A 27726-nucleotide genomic window follows, 5' to 3' on the forward strand; every position below is an offset into this window, starting at 1 on the left:
ATTTTCCTTGTCCATGGCCAGCGGGAGATAGTACAGCAGAACAATCAGGGAGCTGCGATGTTGTGGGCTTTGCAGAAGGAGGAAGCGGGCAGTGAACCAGAGAATGCGGGGAACCTCTAAAACTGGAAAAGGCAAGGAGCAGATTTTCCCCTGGAGCCCCCAGCAGGGAACACAGCCCTGTCAATACACCTTGATCTCAGCCCAGCAGACCCACGTTAGACTTCTAACCCACAGAACTATGAGGTAATACCTTCGTGGTGTTCGAAGCCACTTAAGTCTGAGATGATTTGTTAGAGTGGCAATAAGAACAAAGGTACTGTGCATTGTATCCTTCCTGATGCCAGTTACACTAGGGAGACACACACACACACACACCATTGCTGAGGTCCATAAGATGTACAATTTCTCAAGTAGGGGCGCATCCCACTACGGCATGAGATGTGAATTGGTGCTCTCTGACAAGGAGCCTATCGCCAAATAAACCTAGAGCTGCTCTCAACCAGAGTCATGTCCCAGAGATGCACGGTGCACCTGAGCTTATTTAAAGGCTCTGGAAAGTTCTGAGGTGAAAACAAACAAACAAAACCCAAAATGGTTCTACCCTGTTCAAAGCATGTCTCAACTTAAAACCTAAAACACTGGTTTTCCTTTAGTATTATTTCACTGACTACTTAGTAATGTGTTGCAGAACACACAGTCTGCAAGATAAGTTTAAGAAGGGGTGTTGGAATTAATATCATTTTTTTTAAGATTTTATTTATTTATTTGACAGACAGAGATCACAAGTAGGCAGAGAGGCAGGCAGAGAGAGAGGGAGGAAGCAGGATCCCTGCTGAGCAGAGAGCCCGATGTGGGGCTCGATCCCAAGACCCTGAGATCATGACCTGAGCCGAAGGCAGAGGCTTAACCCTCTGAGCCACCCAGGCGCCCCTATCATATTTTTAATATAAAGAAAACCATTGTTGGTTCAATGGTCGCTATAGGGTAACAAGAGGAGGAGCTGCGGTGCACAGTTTCGACCTATGCCCTTTGGTATTGCTCTCTGTTATCCTGGCTACCCTGTCCCCCCGAATCTGTTCTCCATGGAAACAATTCAAATGGGCCAGGCATCTGATGCCACCAGGCATCCAATGTCTTGATGCCTGGAAGCTAAAATGAATAACCTTAGTGTCATCCAAAATTACCCTGTCATCCCCAACCCCAAATCCATATTGATTTGATATGATCCTCTGGTAGTATTTTATTATAAAAACTCCACTGTGGCTATGGAAGTAGGAAAGCTGAATTAATTTTTGGTTGCTGGAAAATGAGACAGGAACTCTTCAGATAGCTGTTGGGAAGTCAGCATATTTGGAAGAGTTGAAGAAAAAAACGAAATCTCTCCATTAGCTAATGGTAGTTACTCAGTAGCCACTGTTATTAAAAGTAGGCTATTTCATCAACTAGCTATATACTTACTCTTGCTTTGAAAATGATGCTTTATTAGCCCTGACATCCCATAAATAAATTGGGAACATGCAATTGGTAGTTAGCCTTCGGTGTAAGATATGCAAACTTGGTTTGAGAATGTTGGCTGAGATGCAAGTGTGTGTGTATGTGTGTGTATTTTAAGATAGTTCTCATGATGTCCTTTTCTCTAAATATTTAAGAATATGTATTTGAACATGTCCTTTCTTTTGAACCACTTGGAAATATTTGGCAATACAGCAGTTTAGGAAAAGCAAGAGCCTCTGTTGACGTTTTGATATCTGTTATCACTCAATAAATGTTTATCCTACAAATATTTATCCTACAATGTTAACTTTTTTTTTAAGCTTTCTCTAAATGAGATGCTTTGTGAAATGCATATTCCAGGCATTCAGTAACAGTTAAAAATCTTCATTCTGAGTTTGAATCGTAGTAGTATCCCATAACTAACTTTACATTAAAGTACATCTGTCACATCTTTAGGCATTTTTATTTTTTTTTTTTATTTTTTATTTTTTTTTTTTTAAAGATTTTATTTATTTATTTGACAGAGAGAGATCACAGTAGACAGAGAGGCAGGCAGAGAGAGAGAGGGAAGCAGGCTCCCTGCTGAGCAGAGAGCCCGATGCGGGACTCGATCCCAGGACCCTGGGATCATGACCTGAGCCGAAGGCAGCGGCTTAACCCACTGAGCCACCCAGGCGCCCCTCTTTAGGCATTTTTAATCCCGATGTCCTTATTCTGATGGAGTGGCCAAATTCGCTCAGAGCCATCTCGATGAACCTCTGTTTTGTACAACACTAGGAACTGAACATTTTACCTCAAAATATAAATTACAGGAGAAAATTAATTCATACAGACATGAAAGTAACAGTTCAAGAAAGAGAGGGGCTTTTTGTTGTAGACATTTGTTGCTGTTTGTCGATTGCTCTACCTAGAGTCAGTATGTCTTCCAGACTTAGAAAGTAGATCAAATTCTTTCATTTAGCTCCAATCCTGTTAAAGGCCCACCCCAAAATTAATATGCATGTATTTAAGAGTCATACTGTCGGGGCACCTGGGTGGCTCAGTGGGTTAAAGCCTCTGCTTTTGGCTCAAGTCATGATCCCAGGGTCCTGGGATCGAGCCCCGCATCGGGCTCTCTGCTCAGCGAGAAGGCTGCTTCCCTCTCTCTGCCTGCCTCCCTGCCTACTTGTGATCTCTGTCTGTCAAATAAATAAATAAAATCTTTAAAAAAAAAAAAAAAGAGTCACACTGTCAATACCAGTATAATCAGCCAAAAGAGGCCTTGGGGAGGGAACCACACACTTCTACACATAAAAGCAGGCAATGAGAATGTTTTTACCTGGTAGTCTCTCATGGCCCTGGGCAGAGCCTGAGGTAGCAATCATTTAGCGGTTTGGATAAATCCATGACATTTTTACGATTAAAACGAGATTTAAAAATGTAAGTTATCGTCAACTCTCAGTTATAGGTAGGTAGATTAGTAAGGTTAAGGATTAGCCATAGCTTCTTCTTTTAAAGTGAATATATTCTTTCTAACCATCAGTGAATCAGCTATATTATTTACATGCTGGAAAACCTTTCCTGTTTGAAACTACATGGTAAGCAATAGACTACCTATTGTTTCTCCTGCGAGGTGGAAACAGCCCTCTTCTAGCTCACTTAGTATAATGAACAAATTAGCTCTTGGGGTAAATACGTCGATGTGCTAGTATTTGTGCGGTGCTGGAAGTTGAGGTGTGTGAGGCTGGGTTTGAGACCTGGAGCACCGATGGCATCAAGAAGGGAAGCTGCCTGCAGGAGAGCTGGCGTCCCCAGTAATGCAGTAAGAGATGGCAGGAGGGCTAATCAGCAGAACTGCCCTTTCTCTTGCCCTTGACCGAGGCTTTTTATTTTTCACCTTTGGATTTGGGGTGGTGTGGAGTGTCCTTTCCTCTTCTTACTACTGTAGTTAATCAAGATTTGGCTGTGAAAAGTTAAGGAGAAATGCTAATAACTGGTGTTTGCATTACTGGGGACATTGGAAGGATCCTGTCCCGACGCCACTGTCCAGTTCTCTAGTGCAAGTTTCAGTCACCACCATCCTCTCTGACTTCCGTATTTCTCACAAGCATGTTGGCTTCTCCTCCATCAGGAATCTACGTTATCTGTCCACTGCTTGAATGAAAGGAGGGCCTTTGGCACACTAAGTCAGTTAGTCTTACTGAGCCCAAAACAGAATTTTAGAAAAGTAATTGCCTACTGAGCTTATCTCAGGAATCAAAGAAGATGACTTAAAGAAGCTCTGACACACTCTCTCTGTCTCAGTCTTTCTCTGAAAATTGCCTAGACCACGTTCTATTCCTTTATGACTCAGAAGGTAAGCACCGTGGTCTGATGTAGGTAGTCAGATAAATAGCAATGGCCACCCAAGACACCCCACATGTGTTTGATGCCTTTGTTATCTCTTCATTTGCAGAAATTACATGTAATGTGGTTCTGGTGTAGATGAGAAACTAATGGAACTTTCCAGGACCTGTCAAGTCACACAGCAGAGCAGACTGTTGCTTCTGTGTCTGGACTAACCCTGACAGTGCAGAATAAATGATTTGTATGAAGTAGCTCTCTCTTCGCAAGAGTATAAGTGTTCTTTAAGACGGAAGGAGAAAAAATAAGACAAAAACTAGATCTCACCATGAGAATGAATGTTCTTTTTTGTTTTTGCCTTTTTTGTGTGTGGTTTTTTGTTTGTTTGTTTGTTTGGGTTTGTTTTAAATTTTTTTTTTTTTTTAAGATAGGGAAAGGAGAGGGGGACAGTGGAGAGAGGCAGAGTGAGAATCTTAAGCAGGCTCCATGCCCAGTGCAGAACTTGACATGGGGCTCCGTCTCACAACCCTGAGGTCATGACCTGAGCCAAAATCAAGACTCAGACACCCAAATGACTGAGCCACCCAGGCACCCATGATTTTTTTTTTTAATTACTCACTGAGTGTGGTCCATAAGCAGGATGGCTGTGGTGAGGGGAGAAAGAAGACTTCCAAAGACTTTTGGAGGACATCTGAGAAAGATGGTCCATTGAACACTTGTTTGGATTGAACACTCAGGTAGGATTTCAGTTCCTCCTGAAAACTATTTTAAAGATAGTAAAGATAATTCTTTTAAAGCATAAAGTCAAGAACACAGAATGAAAGAGAAAAATAGAACTGCAAAATTTCAGAAGCTTAAGAAATAGATGGACAAGTAGTAAATGAATCCACCAAACAACACGGTGGAATTCTAATCCAGGAGTGGAGAAAGGTGAGAAGCGATCTGACTTTTACCACACGATTCACACATACCACAAATTCATATGTAAATTCATATATATACACACATAAACATTCATACATAGTCATATGTTGATAAATCAATGAAATCATTCAAGAAAATTTCTCAAAATGATAGACACAGTTTTCTAACTGTACCTGAGTGATTCAAGTCAGTTAAGTGACTGCCTTTGGCTCAGGTTATGATCTTGGGGTCCTGGGATTGATCCCCATATTGGGCTCCCTGCTTAGTAGGGAGTCTCCTCTCTGCCTCTCCTCCCCCTCCTCTCCCCATTCATGCCGCTCTCTCTCAAATAAATAAAATCTTTTAAAAAATAAGTAAAGGGACCAAAGAGATTCCAGCACAGTGGAATAAAATAGATCCATACCATTGTTAGAGCATTTCAGAATACTCAGGGTGAAAAGAAAAGTTTATATGCTTCTAGAAGGAGATGGGGTAGAGGGACGAGATGTGGGAACAAATTAACCAGAATCAGGAAGCAGAATGGCTTCTGGGTTTTCAATAGCAGCACTAGAAGCTAGACATGGATTAGAATTCTAAAGAAAAAGTATTCGCAATCCAGAATTTTATATTCACCAAATTATCAATCAAATTTGAAGGCAAATGAAAAGTGTTCTTAAACATGTAAGTTATCAAAAAACTTATCTTCCATGCAACCATCTTCAGGATGCTACTAGAGAATGTGCTTTTTCATGAAATGAGAAGACAAAGGGGACGGGTAATTACAGATCCAGTGGAGAAGGGAGGTGAAGAGATACTCCAGCGCAGACAGCCTAGGATGATAGCCAGGCCCAGAGAGCAAACAGTCCAGATTGGATTAGCTCAAAAGAATCATGGAGAAGATCCCTGAGGGATATGCAGTTCATGTATCTGATGTATCCTGAATGTTCTGACAAGAGTTCCATGACTATCTACAAGTTTGGAGTTCATTTAGTGATAAGCACATAGAAAACAGGAAATTAGAAAAAATATATATATTACAAGGGTGAGAGTGAGAGAGTTTGAGGAGAATGTTTAGGAAAGGCACATTAGAATTTATGAATCAGCTGGGACTGGGAGCTGGTTTTTGCAAAATCATACTGGTGTTCATGCAGAAAGCTAGTGTTGTCAAACCATGGTGTGCTCTACTGGGAGGGGGCTCGTGTGTGGTGGGTGGCAAGGAAGGGAAGGGAACTACATCATCTATACTGCAGAAGGAAAAAAAAAGTGAAGAGTGCCGGTAGAAGCTTGTTAGAGACGTGCAATTAAGCACTGAGCTAATTGGGACCAATTGGCACAAGTGGCTGTCTCCGGGGAGGAAGAACTGGGTGAAATTTGTGGATGGAAGTAGGGAACTGCTTTTCCTGGAGCACATAGAATACACGGGTTCCTTGAATCGGCACAGGTGTAACTTTATTAAATATGCCACAACAACACATCAAAGCATTTGTAAGTTCTCCGGGGGAAACGCTGGTGTATGGAAAGTAGTCCTAGCTTGGGATTCGGGAGATGGAGTTTGAAGGTTTAATTCTGTGTCTTACTTACCATGGGAGAAACCATTGCAACTCTTGACGGGTCTCGTAAGCTCTGTGAGCCTCAGCCGAAACACTGCAGCTGATCATCCTGGCTTGCCCCACTCTGGGATCCTGGAAGGGTCAGAGGAGCAGATGTCTGAGAAAGTCCTTCAGGAAGTGTGGGAGGTTTTCTTTAAACTCATTCAGAAGCCATGCAATTCTCAGTTTGCTCAATGCGTCTTGGTGTGCCCAAGAAGGGGGGTGGGGGAGAAGCATCAGCCATTAGGACTGTGTGGCTCATTTATCACCTTTAAGGAAGCTCCAGAAGACATGACTTGAATGATTATTGACCATGCCTAATTTATTAGCTCTTTCCTCCTTCGCAGCCCATTTGTCTGAGGCAGGAGATTTGCTAAACCTGGACTCTGGAGGGGGGCTGGATGCGTTAGCCAGAGTCCCGACCATGTTGCCATGGTGTTAAAAATATTTAGTTTTGCAAGCAAACTTTTAGAAATAATAAAAGAAAAACTTTGATATGATTTATTTTTGTAAAGCGATTTCAACAAAACAGACGCAAGGGACTGGGGTAAGTACTTCAGGAAGGCGGTGGGTGTAAAATGTTGATCAGTGTGGTGACTTCTGATGCAAAGCATTCAATTAAGTGCAGCGTGGTGGGTAAAGGTCACCCATTTCCCAAACGGAATGCCTTCAAAGACAAGTCGGACAGAAAGGGGAGAGGAGACGGAAACTGAAACCTGATTCATTCGTTTAATTAATGGAAAAGAAATTTCTGTTTTCCTTTGAAGCTACAGTTGTGACATCTCTAGGTGGGAAGAATGACTTATGTCCCGCCAGGGTCCTCCTCTCAGCTCTCCCTCTGCTTCTACCCTTTATTTATAAATCAACACAGTTAATAGAATTTATTTTGTTTCTCTTTTCTCTGACAAGAAACATAAAACACTGAAGTAAAAGCTACTGTCATGGAACAGTCTCGAGTCACAAGCCCTGAGTTCAGATCCTTGCTCCACAAGCCCTGTGATCCTTGGCTTGTCATGTCATCCCGCCACATCTCTGTGTCCTTGTGTAGAAAGGCAGGTATCACTGTCTGCCTTCCTGATAGTTTGAGAGGAGGGGCTGGGGCTATATGAAGGAGATCCCTTCACAGAATATCAGCAAAATGCTGGGTGCCTGGGGGGCTCAGTCAGTTAAGCATCTGCCTTAAGCTTAGGTAATGATCTCTGGGTCCTGGGATCGAGCCCCCAGTGGAGTTCCTGGTTGGGCTGCCTGCTTGGCGGGGAATCTGCTTGTCCCTCTTCCTCTGCCCCCTGCCTCCCCCTTCCGTCTCCCTCCACCCTTTCCCTCTGCCCTCCTCCAGTCCCCTCCACCCCCATGTTCTCGCTCTCTCTCTCTCACAAATAAAATCTCTAACAAAACAAAACAGTCAGCACAATGTATAATATTTTCCCCCGATTCCCTTTATGCCCTCATTTCTGATATCTAGTCCAAGAGTAAATCCTGTTGATTCTTTCTCCAAGACAGCCCTTGCATCCATTCAATGCTGTCCGTATCCATGGCAAGTTTCTAGTCCAGACCAACCCCTTCTCTCACTGGGGCCCCTGCTTCCGCACCTGCCTTCCCTTTACTCCAGTCTCTGCTCATTAGACAAGTCAGGACACTTTGTTTTGTGCTCATAGCTCTTAGAATAAAACCCAACCTCAAAACCCATCACCGCACCTTCCACGTTTCTCCACGGTGTGACCACTTCTACTTTTGCTATCTCATTTCATGCCACGCCCACCCAGTCCTGGCCACGAAACCCCAGGCTCACAAGCCTGTATGTTCCAACCCAATACACTTGTTTCTGCTTTGGGACCCTTGCAACGGCTAGTCCCTCAGCCCAGAATGTCCTTATTTTAGATATTCCCATGCCTTGGGCCTTCTCTGTTCACCCAGGCTATAGTGAATAGTGATTCTGCATTAGGACTCCCCATTTTGATAGCGGTATTGTTTTTTATTTGATTGTAAATGTTACCCCCACACCCACCCTTGGCCCCTACTCCATGTAGGTAGAGATCTCTTTTTTTCTTTTTTAAGATTTTATTTATATATTTGACAGAGAGACGGATCACAAGTAGGCAGAGAGCAGGCAGAGAGAGAGAGGGAAGCAGGCTCCTCGCTGAGCAGAGAGCCCGATGTGGGGCTCGATCCCAGGACCCTGGGATCATGACCTAAGCCAAAGGCAGAGGCTTAACCCACTGAGCCGCCCAGGTGCCCCCCCACGTGGGTATAGATCTAATGACCTTTTTAGTGTTTATACCTCCCGTGTCCATCAGTACCTGCCGCAGAGCTGAGTGGATGAATGAGGGAGAACTCATGGCTGTAAGAGGTAGTGGGTCCCTTCCCCTCTTCTGATTGGAAGATTGTGTTACAGTAAATAACTAAGGGTAGGGTAAGTGCTACTAGGGAGGGGGTATGTACTAAATAATTTTTTTTAAGATTTTATTTATTTATTTGACAGAGAAAGAGAGTACAAGCAGAGGGAGCAGCAGAGAGAGGAAAGGAAAGGGAGAAGGAGGCCCCCCCCCGAGCAGAGACCCTGGCACAGGGCTCAATCCCAGGATCATTACCTGAGCCAAAGGCAGATGCTTAAACAACTGAGCCACCCAGTACTCCTGTGCTAGATGATTTTGCAAACAAATTTCAACTCTAATTTCTAAGACGATTATTACTGTGCTATTTCAGTGCCTTCTACAGTTCTCCTCATTCAGTATGAGTTACTGGTTTCTCCCCTAGGCTTTGTTACTTGAACAGCTAAGAATCCCTGGAATTCTGGCCATTGATAGAATATAGGATATAAAGTCAACTGTAAAATTGTTTCAGGTTTGGATCTCGGGTATTCCCTTTCTAAATGGCTCTCAAGGATCTGCTCTTGAATTAACTCATGCCTCAAAAATCCTGGCATTGGGACGCCTGGGTGGCTCAGTTGGTTAAGCGGCTGCCTTCGGCTCAGGTCGTGATCCCAGGGTCCTGGGATCGAGTCCCACATCGGGCTCCTTGCTCAGCAGGGAGCCTGCTTCTCCCTCTGCCTCTGCCTGCCTCTCTGTCTGCCTGTGCTCACTCTCTCTGACAAATAAATAAATAAAATCTTAAAAAAAAAAAAATCCTGGCATTGATACCACCCAGAAGTTATCATTATGGAGTAGAACTCTTACCCAATGTGGTTGGTTCATGAAAAAAGTTGGCCCAATTCAAGAATCCTAGAAAATGATACTTGGATCCTTTAATCTTTAATTTAAAACCAGCTAAATATAGCATCATTCCCACACCTTTTTAAGAATGAACTTTTTATTTTTAATTTGGAACCAACTTAGGTTCAGAAAATTTGCAGGAATAGTATAGAATGCTCATAGAGCCCTTATCCAGTTTCCCGAGCATTAATTATTATGTTAACCACTTTTTGTTGTGATGTATCCATCAAAACTACGAAACTGGCCCTGATACATTTCAATTAACTAAATTCTAATATCTCTTTGGATTTCACCAGTTTTTTCCCACTAATGTCCACTTTCTGTTCCGGGTCCCAAACCCAAGTACCGCAGGGCACTGAGTTGCCATGTCTCCCTCATCTCCACTGTTCTCTCGCAGCTACAGTTGACAGCAATTTTTCAGCAGCTTCCACTTACATTTGCAGAAATAATGCTTTTTCACACTCACATTGTGACAGAGTACCCTCAAACAATTAAATCACATAATTACAAGGGCGCCCGGCTGGCTCAGTCAAGGGAGCAATGCAATTCTTGATCTGGAGGTTCTCAGTTCAAGCCTCACATTGGGTGTAGAGATTACTGAAAAATGAAATCTTAAAAAAAATTTTTTTTCAACTGTGTAATTCAATAAAAAGGACAACTTCCATAAATAGGTTTGGAAAAAACACAACTGGTCTTGATCAAGATTCTACTAAATGGTAGGGAGAATTGCTCAGTAAAGCCAGAGAGTGACCTTTCACCTACAAGCTTTCCGTGTGCTCTGGGAATCGGGCAGGAGGAATAGAAAGTAGCATTGATTTGGCAAGTCCATTAATGAAGTGCCTTTCACATTCCCATTTGAAGAAAAAGAAAAAGATATTGGTGTAGTTATCATGGTAATACCCCACCTGTGTACGTAGCTTCACTCTTTGAAGCCACTGGGACAGGCCAATATAGCAGAGAAGATGGGTATCCAAGACCGGAAGCAGAATGGCCAGCATGGAGCCTGGGTCTTCTGATTACCAAGCCAGAGCTGATGCTGCGTTAACCATAAACTTGTGTCAGGTCAAAACATTTCTTCACAGAAAGAGATTTGTGGGTGGTTTTGTGAATATCAAAATATTTTTCTGCCCAAGTAAATTGTGTATCTTGGACCCTGTGGAAGATTCACAGTCCACAAATGGATTCTCTTCCTGTCAGACAGCAAAATGAGTGAGGTTGGAGGGAGACCTCTTCAGCCCCAGCAAAGGGGACTGGAGTTTTTGCCAAGGTCCTTATCTCTTCCAGATTTCTTCCCAGATTTCTTGGCCTTGGTGCAGGTCTAAGAATGGAGAGAGGTCATGGACTGTGACTCTGCTCTTTAGGTACCCATGGGGAGATCAGTGACCTGGGAGTCCGCAGCCCAGCTCTGAGTTTCTTCTGTGCCACTTAATAACATAAACTTCAGCTGACCTCCCATGGCCTTCTGTTTCTCCATTTAAACTGAAGGAGTCCCCACTGGTAGTACTGGGTGATTTTCAGCTTTTATTGCCTTGTTCCTTAACATTCATGGGTACTTCACGTTGTTTCTGGAACTTCCCTGTAGGTTGTTGGGGTGGGAGGCTGGATAGCATAAGGCCAGCGGGTCTGACAGCCCTGGGTTCAGATTCTCACATAGCCACAGTGTCTGTGAAATTTTCCTCATCCTTAGCTAACAAAAGGGATAGTAGTGGGACTGAGCTCATAGAATTCTTGACTGTGCTCTTGAATAAAATGAGACACATAAAGCAGACAAGGGTCCAAGACACCTTCGGCCATTAAGGGCCATTTGTTATCAATCATACACATCGAGAACTTGATCTAATTTTCAAAGAATTATTGGGTACAGAGATAAAAAGCAGTATGTCCAACTCCGCGTAGACAACCAGGCACCATTAAACCAGTGACTTCCCTGGTGCCAAAACTTACAGAAGGAGGAAAGCCCAGGGAAAATCTATAATGGCTGATGCACTAAAACTGCTAATTTGACTTGTGTTTTGTTTTTTTTTTACAACATTTTTCTTGACTATTTTGATGAACTTTAAAAACACTGTCAAATTTCCAGGTATTTGAAAAAAACAAAAAACAAAAAAAAACCCCAAACCCTCCAAAATATGAGGAGGGCCTTGTTTGACCTTTTCAATCAGTTCATTTGTTTAGCAAATATTTATTCAAAGCCCTGAGTTAGCTGCTAATTTTAAATAAACTTACTGAAATATCAAGTCATTTATAAACACATTTTAAGAGCAAGTGTTACCCTCATTTTCTGGAGGAGAAATGTATTCCTACTTAGTCTTCTGATTTCTCTTCTCTCGAGCACAGCAATCAGTCCCTCGAAACACTGATTAAAACTTGCTATCTGACAGGGGTGGAGAAGGTGAGCAGAACTTGCCCTCCAGCTGTCCTGTAGACTCACAAAAACATTTGTAAAGCCCTTCCTGATTGTGATACCATAAAGAGAACCAACGAATCTTTGCCACCTCCTGTTCAAGGCCCGAGACCTCCGAGCTACAAATACCTCATTTGTTTTCTCATTCCAGGACTCCTCTTCTCCCTAACCACCTCCCCCACAAACTGAGTGATTTAAGCTGGGGCTTATTGTTAAACTGGCATATACCTTTAATATATTCTTTTTCCTCCTTGGAGCTATTATAAAGTTAATTGTGAATCACAGTCAATGGCGTGTTGAAGTCAGTGACATGGAGTAAAACTAAAAAGGCAGCTAATCTAATAGGAATAATTAAACAATTGAACACAGTCTTGTCACAAGCACCTGACTCATCTGGAAGACCTGGACAAGTTCCTGGGGCTCCCCAGGCCAGCAGGAGGGGGCTTCACGTAGGCCTCCCTTGCCTTTCCATGACATCAGGGCTGAAGACGTGGGCTCATTGACATGGGGGCTGAAGACTTTAGGGAGTTTTAATAGGCCTTTAGGAATCTGTTATGCCTAGCCTCTCCCAGGGGATACTGCTTTTTCCTCAGGCTTTCTGCTGTCTCCTTTGGGCCCCCATTTCAGCCCTGCCCAGAATCTCCCCTTTTCCTCTAAGAGTCCCCATCCTTCCTGACACACTCCAATGTACCCACATAACCAAGAAACAGCCTCCCTTTGCAGACCTCACCAGCTCACCTTCTCTAACCCGCCAGACCCTGGGATGCAGACTACCGGGGCTGCAGGACCAGTCACTTTCCCTGTGCCATAATTCAACAAAGAGGTAGGATCAATGACAGGTTTACAGGAGAGCAGGACTTTAAATAGCTGAGGTCAGTGTCTGGTGGCTTCCCGTTAATACCACTGACAGCATCCCGCCAGCCAGTCGATCGGCCACTCTGTTACCCACTCTAAACTATTTCTGATTCTCAACTTTATTTTCAAACAATCTGAAGAAATCCCAACTCCCAGCAAACTGACAGTGCAGCCCTCTTTATATGAAGGCTTGTTTATAGGCCGCAGTTCTCCCGACAGATTTACAAGTGTCTGCGGAGTTTTAAAAGATGATTGCTTAACAGGCATTAAGTGAGACACATAGGACTGTGTAAATATTTTAGCTGGAATAGGGGATTTTTTTTAAACGTCTGAGCCAAATATTGCATTAAATCTGAAAACAGTGGCAAACTGATTAGGGGTTGTTGCCAGCTTCGTGTTTTGCCAGTGATTCCTGTAGCCAGGAATAGATACCGGAATCCAACCGCCGGTTTATGCTGTGTATTTTAAAATAACTTTCCATCCTTTACTCTCTTCTCCTTATGCCTTTCCATCTTTTTTTCTTTTCTTGGTTTTTTTTTTTTTTAATTTCTTCATGGCTTATCTAGATGTAAACACTCCGCAGAGCAGAAAATTATGGTTAATGTGACTAACCCATAGAGGCCGAGAAGGGAACGTAGGCCTGGGGGTCAGAGACATTGCCGAAGCTTACAGCAGTCCTGGTAGAGCCATGTGGAAACAGGTTGCTTTCAGCTAATGGGGCTCATGTATCTTAATCACTGGTCTCTTTGTAGCCCGAGATTGCCTTGCTGGAAGGAAATAGTCCTAAGATGAATCTGAAAGAGGCAGGCCTGTTGCCTTCAAGACTTATATGTATGAGAGAATCTGTCACTTAATTTTAGTAAAAAATACCATGTGATAAGCAATTGGCTCCAGAGGAGTTTTGTTTTGTTTTGTTTTGTTTTTTGTTTTCTTTCTTTTTTTTTATTTAAGCATTTCTACGGGGAAACCAGTTTGAGCAACGAGCAGGATGTATTGCTTGACCACAAATATAATTTCTGTGAGAATGAGGCACACTACCAGTGGAGCTTTGCTCTGATTCTACCAGCGACCTCTTAATTTTCACAAAAGACACTCCTTACTGCAATACTCCATTGGTTGTCCGAAAATGCAGGTTCTCTCTCCCCTCCACAAATGGCTTGGATTTTAGTCATGTGTCCAGACCATTTGATATTGTTGCTTCACAGGTCTGAGCCTCTTAAAATAATGTGTTTATAATTATATAAATGTATATCTCAGAAGTCTGAGTGTTTAATGTAAAAAGGCCTGAAGACTCTCCGCCGCCGCCATTCAGATAATTCCAATGGTGTTGGCAATAGTGCAATTTACATTCAAATTAAATGGCGCACAGAGGGCTTATCCAAAAGGCTGCTTTCGTGCACAGGTCCCAAACCTCACCTCATGTTGTGGTTAATCCCAGATTATTTTAGGGGCACCTGGGTGGCTCAGTGGGTTAAAGCCTCTGCCTTCAGCTCAGGTCATGATCCCGGTATCCTGGGATCGAGCCCCGCATCGGGCTCTCTGCTCAGCGGGGAGCCTGCTTCCCCTTCTCTCTCTGCCTGCCTCTCTGCCTCTTGTGATCTCTGTCAAATAAATAAATAAAATCTTTTTAAAAAAATCCCAGATTATTTTGTATCAGGGTTTGTATGTCACCAGTTATTGTCACCTTTGAGTAAACTCCCTCAAAGCATGGATGGTCATCTCAGTGTTTCCCATTCTAGAGTGTAATTGCTTCAAATGCAGGGACCACGGCCACTGTATTACAATGATAGGCACGATTGTGGCTTACCTCTGCAAAGTGGTACAGAAGGCACAATTTTATTTTCAAAAATTTCTCTCCTTCATCTTTCCCATTTTGGTATAATCTGTGTTGTACCAAAAGCAGTTTGGTGCCATTATGTATCAAGAACCCTAACAACATTTTTCCTGTTTGAGCCGTAATTCCACTTCTCAAATCTACCCTAAAGAAGCAGTCTTAAACGGAGTAAGTTTTTATGGGCACAGATGTGACTTAAAGCCTGAGTGATTACAAGAATAAGGTAGGAGGGACTTTACTGTTCCGCTGCAAGGGCACTAATAGATAAACTAGGGTACATCCACTCAATGAAATTCGATATGGGTATTAAACTCAATGCTTGTGAATTCTGTGAAATAATATGAGAAAGTATGTGTGATATCTTTAATAGGAAGAACAATGGCACATAAATTTCTGTATCAAATAAAAGTGTATAAAAATAATATATAAAACCAGTCCTTGTAAAATTATGGACAGGAGTGTGTGATACAGAGGCCAAGACACTTAAAAAAGGGACCCAAGTATTAAATGGTGACTGTTCTTGGTCATGGTGTCCGGAAGGATTCTTTTCCTACTTTTGGGGGGGAGGGGGTGTAAATATTTTTCACCTTTCTTTCTGTGTGTGTGTGTTAGCTTCCTAAAACATTTTAGAAGGGACTTGCTGCTCTCCTCCCCAAGATGAGTCCCCTTGTCCTTCCGATCCTTGGGAACTTTGTGTTTGTGGCTGCCTGCCTAAGGCTTCCCAACCATACTGTCTAACTAAGATCAGAACCTTGCTGAATATGCCTTTTTCTTCCATAAAACACAACTTTCCCCCGTCTATTGCTTAAAATCCCTAGCTTTTTCAGTCGAGTCTGAGAAATAAATTTATACTAAGGTGGTAATGAATTCTTCCTTGATAGTGTTTCCTTTTTTTAACTAATATATATTCATGTCTGAAAAGATCCTCTGGAGGTAGCATCTTCAGTTCGAGGCAAAACTTCTGGTGGTGATGATTGTCATGCAAACCATGGGAAGGGATATTTTTAAATAAAAGGGTGGATCGCGTAACACCCTATAAATCAAGTCATGCCCAATCCGTCTATATTTAGGCCTACTTATGAGTAGGTGATTAATGAATATTTTTCGTACTAATGTCTCACAGACCAAGGCTGCGTCTATAACCACATCATCATCACAGTGCAAATTCTGACTCAGCTGTGATGTTTGACAGGAGGGACTTTTGAATAGTGCTTTAGACAATTTCGTGCAAAGACTGTGGTCAGTGGCCCAGCTTCGCAAAGGCTTTCCAAAAGTCCTAAAGCACGTTGGCATGTCCTCACTTGGCCCTGTCACTTCTGCTTAAATTTTTTCATGGAGAATACTCATGATCATGGGACATTAAGGTGAATTTGATCTTGGGCAGCCTCCCTCTGTGAAGTGAATCAGCATCATGGGATTCCCCTGGGCTCAAGCTTCCTGGTGGGTTTCTTTTTACACAACATTCCTCTGGGGAAAGGGGCACCCACTCTTGATCAGAGTAGCTCTAGATAATATCCTCCTGGATGGAAAGATTTTCTTCATTGCTATTCTTTTTCTAGCTTCACTTCTTAAACAAGTGACTATGGAATCTGTCTCTATTCACTTCACCCCTCCCCAACTTGGCTTCCTCTTTCTATCCTTCTAATGCTAAAACTGCTTTTTAGAAGACCAGAGTCCTCCATGTTTCTATAATCAGTGGTCACGTCTCTGTCTTCTTGACTTTTCAACAGCACTGCACAGAGCTGACAGCCCTTTTTTTTCTTGCAATGCTGGGATCCTCTGAGATCATGTGACTCCACACCCCTACTTTTCTGTCCAGCTGCTCACCTCTCCTCCACTGCCTGTGTGCCCCAGGGTTTGTCCTGCAACCCCTTCTCTGGCTACATTCTTCTATCCCAACCATGCAGCCTAAACTGCAGGCTTTTATATATAATGTGAGTACCTAATGGACATCGCAGACTTAACATGTCCTAAATAACACTCCTGATTTCCCTCAGATTTACTCACGGCTCTCGCCCTTACTCTGGTCAAGTCTCTAGCCAAATATCCTCACAGTGAGACTTTTCCTGACCGCTGTATTTAAAATGACAAGCCTCCTACTTCTCTGGCACTTCGTGACTTCCTTTCCCCCAATCCGGGTGGTTCCAGTTCCTTGAATCCAGTTCCTTTGAATCAAAATCTAGCCACAGGACACTGAAGATCTGAGAAGGAGAACAGCCCTGTGTCCCTGAGGGCCAATCAATACTATCTATTGCCACTTAACTTATCTCAGGAGACCTATGCATTCCTATCATGCTTTACTTTTACTCATCATATTTCCTCTTTCTGAAACTACTTCCCTCTTCCTTCATTCTCCTTGGCTGACTGGCTAACTCCTCCTGACCTTTGCAGCTGAACTCATAACTTAACTATTTCGGAGAACTTTCCCTGGCCACCACCTCCCAACCCGGATCTGAGTTGGAAACCCCTACCCCGAGTCCCATGACACTGGGCTATACTACAATTTGTAGGTTTCCTTGTCTGTCTCTGTTTCTAGATTCTTATGAAAATTTTTGGAGGAGAGATGACCAATAGTTCTGGTTAAATGGGTTTGCCCCTCAACATTTCACATAGTGCCCTAGTATAGATACTCAATATTTTGAAGGCATGAATATTTGTGTAATTTGTGTATATGCGTAGTAGGGCTGGAAACCACCCTGTCTCCTGTGATCTAAGAACAATTTACTCCAAAATCCCATCTCTGTGGAAAAACAAACCTATCTGTAAGATTTGACAGAAAGAGGACCGGAGGGGTTCATGGGGGAACCTCTACCTCCTTGTAAGGGGTCTTTGCTCTGTGTGTGGTCTAAACTCAGTGTAAAATTCAGTCCCTTCTTCAGCATTCACAGCCCATGCTCACAGCAAGCACTGTGAGTTCAGGAGTCTTTACTGAAACTATGTCACCATAATGAAACTATGAAACTATGAGACCAGATGTCACCAATTCCTTTATTCCTCTCTTGCTATCCTTCTCTGTTTCCATCTTGCCTTCTGAAAGAGACCCAAACTCTTCTTTCTCTCTTATTAAAGACAGCATCTCATTTCCCTGAAGCCAGATTCTCAGATAACACCCACCCAAGCCCTCATCTGGGGATGGTGAGGTGCTTGGCCCCAAGAATGAATCAAAGATATTTGTTTCCAGTAATGACTATTTCCTGTCTAAGAATTCTGAAGTTAGCTTTTGAGATTGAAAAAAAAAAAACTGGTATCTCATATCTGAATGAATGAATGTGAATGAAAATGGCATGATATCTAGTCTACTTGTGTTTTCTCCAGCCCCTACATCTACCTACCTCAGTTAGACATATACACATAAAGATAGAGATTTTTGATGTATCTGTGTTTATATACATGTCTGTGTATGTGTGTGTGATACGAGAGCCAAACGCTATCAAGGCATTAAGATCTGTACTGCAGGTATATTGTGTAAGACCTCCCTCTACTCATTTGGTAATGTATTCATTATTTAGCAAATGGTTGCTGAGTATCTTCTATGGGCTAGACATTATAGTAGATGCTGGGGATAGAACAGTATACAAAGTACCCTCCTTCCGCCTAACAAGAGAGATGGCCAATCATGAAAGTTACAAAGGAGAAGTATACAGTGCTACAAGACTGTAACAGAGAAGACCTCCTTAGTATGGAGTAGAGGGTTGAAAAGAAATAGTGATGAGGTGACCTTTGAGCCGAGATCAAAGCAATGACTAACCACTACCTAGGCCTGGTTACTAGCAGTAGAGGAGAATGTCACTGGCAAAGGAAAACACTGGTGGTGGGAGGGAACTGATCATATTTGGAAGAACTGGGAGAGGACCATGTGGCTAGAGCACAGAGTGTGGCCAGAACAGTAGAGGGAGGCAGGCCATACAGGGCCTGGGAAGGGCCAATCTGTAGGAGTAATGGAAGCCACTGGCAGGTTTAAGCAGGGGATTGATATGATCAGATGTATGCTTTATAAAGATCACTGACTTCACTGTGAGGAGCAAATCAAAGGAGGCAAGGGTAGATGTGGGAAGAACCAGGTAAGAAGATACTAAGGCAGCCTGGTGGGGAGTGACAGATTCAAAAGCTCTTTTGGAGGTGAAACCGTGTTCTAGACTTGTCACCTTGGGAGTCACAGTCCTAGTGATGGTTACTGCAGTGTTTAGCTACATGAGATTTTCTCGAAGTAGAGAACATAGCATAACAAGAAAAGAAATGGTAAAGAACTTTCTCATGGAATGGTTGAGTACAGAAGGATGAGGCTGCAAAAGAGAGAGGGTGGTCAGAGGTGGGAGGAAGCCAAGGGTGGGGGCACAGAGCTAGGGGACAAAGTATTTCGGGAAGACCAAGGGTTCAACGGAGTGGAATCCTGCTGGGCAGTGAGCCAAGACGAGATTAGAAAGGGTGGGGGGAGGCAGAATGGGTAAGATGGGTTCCTTGGTGACATGAGAGCATTTTCTCAGTTTCATCATAGGGGTAAGGTGAATTTCAATGGGTCTGGAAGTACACAGTGAGAAATAGAAAAAGTGAGCCTAAGCAATTCTTAAAAGATGGTTTGGCTGTGAAAGGGATTATGGTATTTATAACATAATGATTTGTTTACTAAACACATAATATCAGGAATGTCAACATAATTCAAAGAGTCTGTGGGGTGGTTGGTAGGGTTCCCTTGTTACTGGAAATCAAAAGAGGAAAGCCATGTACAATGTGCTATCTAGCTGGGCTTAGCAGTGTTTGAATATTTCAAACAGGTAAAGAATATTGCAGATAGCATTTTACTGCTCAATACACAAAGGGCTTTTCGTGTACTTTTCATTTACTCCTCGTGAAATTTTACATATCAAGAAACTGATAGGTATTTAATAACTTTCCCAGTCAATAAAGGGTATGGAAAACGAAGAAAAAATGTATCTTTATTTTTTTTTTAAGATTTTGTTTATTTATTTGACAGAGATCACAAGTAGACAGAAGCAAGCAGAGAGAGAGAGGGTAGCAGGCTCCCCGCTGAGCAGAGAGCCTGATGCGAGGCTTGCTCCCAGGACCCCGGGATCATGACCTGAGCTGAAGGCAGAGGCTTTAACCCAGGCGCCCCCCCCCCTTTAAAAAATATTTTGAACAAGTGTATCTTTAGATTAAGAGTACTCCAAGGAAGATGATGTTCTGAAGTATTGTTTGTTGATAATGCATGTAGATATCATAGATATACTCATAAACGTTAAGCATTATACCATTAAGAAAATACCAAAGCTCTTGTTTGGAATCTCTTTAAAAGTTAACAAATTATTTAAGTGTCTTGCTAGTATTTATCTGAAGTCTAATTATTTATTAATGGGTCTTTTACTTTGATAACATTTATTGGTACCTTTTGAAGACGAATGTGTTTGATTTCTCAAGTACAGGGGTATTTGAAACTCATTTCCCACTTCAGATCCATGGTTAATAAAGATTACTGTTGAAGGCACAGTCACATCTGTGAGTTGAAAAAACACTTTACCCTGCAAAAATAGCACAAGAAGGACATTCTTCACTTAATTGCTCATTACAGTTCCAGTTAAGGACTCAAGAATTTCGGGCGCCTGGGTGGCTCAGTGGGTTAGAGCCTCTGCCTTCGGCTCAGGTCATGATCTCAGGGTCCTGGGATCGAGCCCCACATCGGGCTCTCTGCTCAGCGGGGAGCCTGCTTCCCTTCCCCTCTCTCTGTCTGCCTCTCTGCCTACTTGTGATCTCTGTCTGTCAAATAAATAAATAAAATCTTTAAAAAAAAAAAAGGACTCAAGAATTTCTAATTAGCTTTTTTAAAAAAATGACTTTATTGAGATATAATCACATTCCACATAATTCAGCCATTTAAAATGTACAATTGAAAGATTTTTGGTGTGTTCACAGAGTCATGCTACCATCACCACAGACAATTTTAGAACATTTTCATTACCCCAAAAAGAAACATCATCACCTCCTCAATTTCTCCATCCTTTCTTCCCTGAGCCCTAGGCAACCATCATCTACTTTCAGTCTCTCTTGATTGGCTTATTCTGGTCATTTCATATAAATGGAATTATATAATATGCAGTTTTTGTGATGGGCTTCCTTCACTCAGCATAATGTTCTAATCGGCTTTGGAGGCATAAACCCTATGTAGGGACGCAAAGCAGCACTGGTGTGTGTCGGCTACATTATTCTGCGGTAACATTCTGTCCCAGGTACCAGGTATGTAAGGCCTGTGGTTTCACTCCTAATACCCCATTGCCCAGCCAAATTTTTGGCCACTCTGGATACAGATTTTTTCCTGTGGATGAATACAGTCACTATGAGGAATGATTTAGACATAATAATTATACCAGTTGAATTCCTAAACGAAGGGCAAAGAATGAAAACACCTTTGATTACATACATATAGGTTGTCCACACCAGGGTCATTTATGTACAGTGGTCTGATTCAAGCCCAGAAATCTGGCTTTCAAGGTGGGGGGGCTCTTTAACAGAATGTGTCTAGATGTCCCCTAGGGAATATAATCAAGTCTCTTCTAGAGTAGATTTTCTATATCCCCCACCCCAGGATTTTCTTCTGATACCACTCACCACACTAAGCCTTAAAATGTCTCCCCATCCCCAATATTTAGCGTCAGAGCTCAGGAACTTGAGATAGGCATTTTAAAAATTTCAATCTTTTATCATTTGTGTTTGACTTAAATCAACATGAAGTCTTCCTTTGTGTAGCCTTTTTTAAAAAAGCTATGGAAAATAACCGTAAAATAGTACACTCTCTTTTCTGCCTACCTTTACTAACCAAAGTTTAAAAATTCTTAATATTTTACTCACTTTATGTATAATTTTCCCCTTCCATAGAAATCCCTGAATTATAGCTGGCCAAAAGCTGTTTTTATTTTACTATTTTAATGCATTGGATTTAATATAATTCCCTAGCCATTCAGTTCAAGGCCAATACCATGAAAAAGAACTGTGTAGGTTTATTGTGCTAATATTGTACTTTTGATCCCTGAATTTTGTGTTTAGTTTCTTTTTTTTTTAAGTTTTTTTTTTTTTGACAGAAATCACAGGTAGGCAGAGAGGCAGGCAGAGAGAGAAGGTGAAGCAGGCTCCCCACTGAGCAGAGACCCCCCTGATGCGGGGCTCGATCCCAGGACCCCAAGACCACAACCCGAGCCGAAGGCAGAGGCTCAATGCACCAAGCCACCCAGGCACCCCTCTTTAGTTTCTTTTGGTAAAAGCGTGTTTTGGAGTAGAAAACTAAAATCTCTGTCTGCGTATGTGTGTGTACGTGCATGCACGTGTGTGTTTCACATGGAAAACACTAGAAAGGACACTGTACTGTCCTAGTATTACTAAAAAGAGACCCTAGAGTACAGTATGTTAATATGGAAGGTAATGATTCATATTGTTTGCATGCAGTTCAAATTACTAGAAAGAGAAATTGCTATGTGCCTTCCCCATTAACTAACTGCTGTTGCTGACCTATTCACTACGATGTTTGAGGGCAGGGATTTTAGTCTGTTTTTTGTCACTGATATGTCCTCACTACCAAGTACAAATTGTGGCACACAGTTGGCACACACAGGGATTGGTGAATTGATTTGTTATTTGTTATTTGTTGAGTGAATTCCTTGAGGATAAACTCCTCAACCCAACATTCTATGCCCTTCGTATCTGACTCTGATTGGTATCTCTCACGAAAACGCCACTGATAATCTTAAAAATCTGCTCAGTCACAGTTCTGTATGTTGTTACAAAAATCCTCTATCATGATCCTTGAAGTTTGGGGCTTTTGGAAAGATGGGCATCTCGTAAAACTGAGGGAGAGGTAAAACTTGCACAGAACCACAGAAGGGGCGAGGTAAGAATTAGGTAAGCAGAGAAGAGAGAATTCCAGACTGAAAAAGCAGAGTCCAAATGAATCTCTCCTTTCCTCTAAAAATGTATCCTGGCTCCACTAAGCCCACAGGTCCTTCAACTCAGAGAGAGAAACGTTCCATGTTCGAAAAACTGCCCATGTACATTTGAGCAATTCAACATGTCTTAGGTTTTGATTAATTCTATCTGGGCCTTGCCTCTTTATCCTTGTAACCTAACCGTGCTCATTCAGTGGCTCCAACAAACTTTATTCCTTGTTCATAGAGGTCAAAAACAAAAAAAGCAGACAACCACCTATGGCCGTAACAGTCTAATACCTGAAATGTTAAAACACACAAGGCCTTATCTTTCACTAAAATGCTTCACAAGCCCTCAACTTTTCAGTGAGTTAAAATAACTCTCTCAAATCTGGTGTCCATTATTCCATTATGTTTTGGTTGTCCATATTTAATGTATCTCTCACAATGACCGTTTAGTAGCCAACTTCAGGGATCAATATATTTTTAATTCTGCCAAAAATGTAGTAGGTAACGAGAAAGCGAATGTTGGGTGACTTTGGCTTTCAACACTGGAACTCCTGGCACAGCCTGCATGCAAGGCAGCCTTGGTGGTCTGGTGACATTGAATACACGCCCTCGGGTTGGACAATAAAAAACGGTTCTGGATTTGCCAGTGACCTTTCTCCTTTGTGCACTTCGGGTCTCCGGTGTCATAGTGATTAGTTTTCAGGTCTCCCATTGGTCTGCCAGAAAGCCTCTCAGATTTGCCGCGTGAATAAGTGGGAGCGGGTGAGTTGCCTGTCCACTGGAACTTTCGACTGTGTGGAGACCATCTGGTGGGTTGGTCAGAGGGCAGCCATCTGCTCTGATCCCAGAGAGAAGTTTCATTCTAACTGGCCACGTGGGAGGCTGGGCTTGTCAGGGTGCAGAGAGGACCTCCTAGCCCAGCAGGGGAGATGCTGCGGTGCGTGCTGGCTTCAGGTCCTGATTTCAGAACAGCGAGGCTTAGCCGCCCAGGGCTCTTGCTTCATCCTTCATTCATCTTTCTCAGAGTTTCTTCAAAGAATCCTAACGGTAGGCGGTACAACTTCAGCAGGGGAACAGAAATCATTATCCCTGTATTCTAAACAGGAGATTTGCCGGGGCTGGGGGGGCTCTTTTCTATAAATACGGTGCATGCACTGGTTCTCAGCCATGACTCCCTTGCCATTCTGATTGGGGTGTGTTTCCTGACCAATTTTACTAAATCATAAAAATAACAGATAATCTTTATGAGGCCCCTTGCCAGTGTCAGGCATCGCGCAAACCATTTTATGTGTGTCATCTCACTTAATTCTGATTTCCTATCAGTCAGGGGGTCTCCATCTTGCAGATGAAAGAGACAAGCCACAGTCCACTTGAGCCCGGTAGGACTCTTGATCCAAGCACAAGCCCTTTACCATACCACCTTAGGGCCTCAATAAAATCTGAGCTATTTGATGCACCCCGCGGGCTCTGTCACCACAGCCAGGACAAAGGGAGAGCCACAATGATCAACTTTTTAATTCAGGTAAAAGTGAAGGTTTTGCTTTTGTTATTGGGAAAACAAGATCTGCCTTTGGCTTTGCTTTGGCTAGGGAGAAGCGACCTCCAAGAAATCACTGTAATGGGTTCAGTTATGTCCTCTTACCGAAGTACAGGCAGGCCTCACCATATATTATTTGTGTTTATGCAAAATAGTTCTCTGTAAGTGGAACTGTTGGAATTTGAATGTAATAGGGGGCTTGTTAAAGGATTTAAAGATTCTCCCAATTCATATTGTAAGAAATTTCTGCTTTGTTTTAAACTGGCTACCTGTGTTCTCAGAATCATAGCTGGATATCATCAGGAAGGTTCATGTGTCTGTGAAAGTTCATGGAAAAAAATGCCAATTCTTGAAAGCAGACATCTTCCAAAGGTTTTTTGACCAATCTCCTGCTTCTAGGCCTACCCTCAGAACGACCCAATCTGGAAGATCATCTTGGCTACTTTGCTTGTGCCTTGCGCCATTAAGAAGTAGATGTTTTGGAGGTCTTTCGAAAACACTGAACGCTTTCAAATGAGCTTAGGACAATCACATTGTTTCAGAGTGGAGACTGGGACCCTTGTACCTCTCCTAGAAAGGGAGGAAGGAGGGGAAAGATGAGGAGGTCACACTGCACTCCTGGAAAGCCCACTCTCAGTTTAGGTCAACATTGCTAAATTTTTTTTAACCTTCCTTCGCATAAGAATGTAGCTAAGAGGGGCACCTGGGTGGCTCAGTGGGTTAAAGCTTCTGCCTTGGCTCAGGTCATAATCCCAGGGTCCTGGGATCAAGCCCCACAGCGGGCTCTCTGCTCAGCAGGGAGCCTGCTTCCCCCGCCCCTCTCTGCCTGCCTCTCTGCCTACTTGTGATCTGTCAGTCAAATAAATAAAATCTTAAAAAAAAAAAAAAAAGAACGTAGTTAAGATGAGGAAATCATACACTTTGGCCGGATGTGCATGGAACTCTCTAGAGAAGTCTGGGGACAAGTTAATAAAACTTGCATGATGGCTTCACAGGGATTAATATGAATACACAAATGAAAATGATTAAAGGTAAAGCATAAATACCATACAGCAGGTACTAGAGAAATTTAAAGGCTACAAAAACTTTGGAAACAGAAGGACTTCGTGGTGCTGGCAGCATGTCAGAGAGGGTTTTTAGGATGAGTGGAACTTTGTCAAATGCGGTGTAGGTATATATGTGATATGAGCAGATTGGGCAGAGAACCACACGATCGCAGATGTGGAAGTGGGAATGTTGGCTGACGTCATTTAGAAAAGTGGCAGAATTTTGGTTTAGTTGGTCAAATTTATGTGGGAAATAGAGCTGAAAGGTAGAAATGGTACTGTGACATAAAGGGCCTGGAGTTTGAATTTAATTAGTAAAGAGCACCCACTCATAATTTTATCTCATCTTGTATCTTCTCTACTTTGCTTTTAGGGAACGATTTTGCCTTGTAATTCACACAGACCAAACAAAACTTAACAAGCCTTAGAGTTCACCCTTGATCTTATCTCCCCAGTAAAAAGATCACACTTGCCACTCTTCCCCATCTCCGTAAATGGCATTTCTAGCCATTTCCACTGTGATGGGGAACTGTGGGTTAGGGTGGTTTCCATATCACCAAATCAGAACTGTCTGATTTGAGGTGGGCGTGGTTGTCAAAAAAGCACTGTATTCTAAGTTACATATTACATCTGAGAAATTATCAATGTGTTTGTAAATTCTCTCTGAAGTAAATCACATGGAAAACGATTTCACATGTGCTAGGGGAGTGTTAATGGGAAGGGCGGGAGAATGGAAAGCAGGATGAGGGCTTCCCTGGACTGGGCTTGGCCCTCCTCCTGGCATGTGGGTGGCTCTAGGCAATTCGGATGCCTGGGAATTGCTGCAAAATCTATTTCAAGCTCTGTTTCTGGAGTATGGATCTGAAGAGGATCAGGGCCTTTAATTCCCCGGGAATTCGGTAGTTTTTTCCTCCCTTAATTTTGGAGAGACCAAAAGCATAATACTTTTCCTGTCCCAAGTCAGAGCTTTCTCTGCATCTCTGAAAGGAAAGTTGAAGGTGGTGCGTTTCTTTGTTCCTGAAGAGAGGTGTGGAGTGAACTCACTATGTTTGTGTGTATGTTTGTATGTGTTGTGTCTGTTTTTGTTTTTTTCCCCTGGAATTAAGATAAATCATGACCGATAAGGATTTTGCACAATTAATCCTGCAGAGCGTAGCACAAAGCAGCAGCTCAACAAATACGTGTTCTTAAGCAAATCTAATTCCAAACTTCCCTTCACAGCCAGTGAGAAACAGATGATCGTGGTATGCAAGGAGTCACCAAAGGAGTACCTCCAGCCCTTCAAGGACAAGCTAGAAGAGTTCTTCCAGAAAGGTAGGGGACGGCGTCAGCGGCACATACACGAAACTTGGATCTTTCCCTGAGGCGCACAACCGCTTTCAACCCTGCTGACCACCAGCAGCTCTGCTGATTCCACCAGTCCACCTTCCCACCATGGTTGTGTACTCAGTGTAGATAGAATTGTCCCGCTATTTCCATATCACCTTTCAAATCCTTCTTAATATGTCAAATCCTTTAACATTACTCTAGTTCTTATAAATCTTTTAAGGGAAGACTTTTACTCTGTCTCTTCATGGAGCCCCGGGGGATTCTCAGTACATGTTACCTGGCACACGAATAGGTTCAGAACTGATACAGTCATGCCTTTCAGGTTTACGGTCAGCCTGAGCAGGTGGATGGTGATCCCAACCCTGGTTTACAGTGTAGCATCTTGGAAACTTGCATCGTGTTTTTTTATTCCTTTTCCAAATGGAAAATTGGGGCCAGGGGAATGTCACACATCCCGTCATTTGGCACTCGTTAGCCTTTTGGGGTTGGTAGATGCAAGAGACCACTTACTTAGCCCATTGACACGCTTATTAGAAATCTTATGAAGTTGTTTTCTTCCTCCATGATTTTGGCAAGAATAGGGAACTTTGGTTGATCTCTGTTAGTGACCGTGGAAGTTTAATGCCTGTTGGTTATTCCCTATTCGGATTTCTCAATCCACTTTACTCTGTGAAACAAAAATAAGTATGCGGCACAAACTTGTAGTTATAAAATAAGTAAGTCGTGGGAATGTATCGTCCAGCATGGTGACTGTCATTAATAATACTGTATTGTATATTTGAAAGTTGCTAAGAGAGTAGATCTTAAAAGTCCTCATCACAAGAAAACTATGTTGCAACTATGCATGGTGTTGGATGTTAACTACACTTACTGTGATGATCATTTTGCAATATATACATAAGTGATCATGTTGTACACCTGAAACTAATATGTTATACGTCAATTATATCAATAAAAAAAAGCATGGGGTAGTTAGAGGGAGCTTATGTCTTTGCTAGAAAGTCAGAGGAAAAACGTGTTGGAACCTTTGGGGAAGTACCAACATGCTCTTTCTATTTATTAATAAGGCCGCGTGATACCAGATCATCCACAAAAGACCATTTAAAGAGGATGAATCCATAAACTATGGCCAAACCACCTTGGGAATTGGCAGGAAGATTCCCAGTCCATGAATCAGAGGAACTCTGTTCTAGCTGTTGTTTGGCACAGAGATCATTGTTTCCTCCTCCTTGACGAGCGCTTGTTTGTGTTGAGGCGGAAGTCGGGAGTTCTCTCTTGGCCACTGCTG

General features: G+C 42.6%; 1 protein-coding gene across 2 annotated transcripts in view; it reads left to right on the top strand.

Annotated features, from left to right (window-relative positions):
- The window catches only part of FMN1 (formin 1), a gene marked incomplete at its 5' end in the record, with an annotated part of 364844 nt that overhangs the window by 251866 nt on the left and 85252 nt on the right, over positions 1–27726 (top strand). For both annotated transcript variants that reach the window (XM_080809905.1, XM_080809906.1), the window contains one exon: positions 26331–26423. In XM_080809905.1, coding sequence (XP_080666031.1) covers positions 26331–26423 — 93 coding nt within the window. The remainder of the gene's footprint in view (positions 1–26330; positions 26424–27726) is intronic.

This window comes from Martes martes, assembly GCF_963455335.1.
Source record: "Martes martes genome assembly, chromosome: 7".
NCBI lineage: Eukaryota > Metazoa > Chordata > Mammalia > Carnivora > Mustelidae > Martes > Martes martes.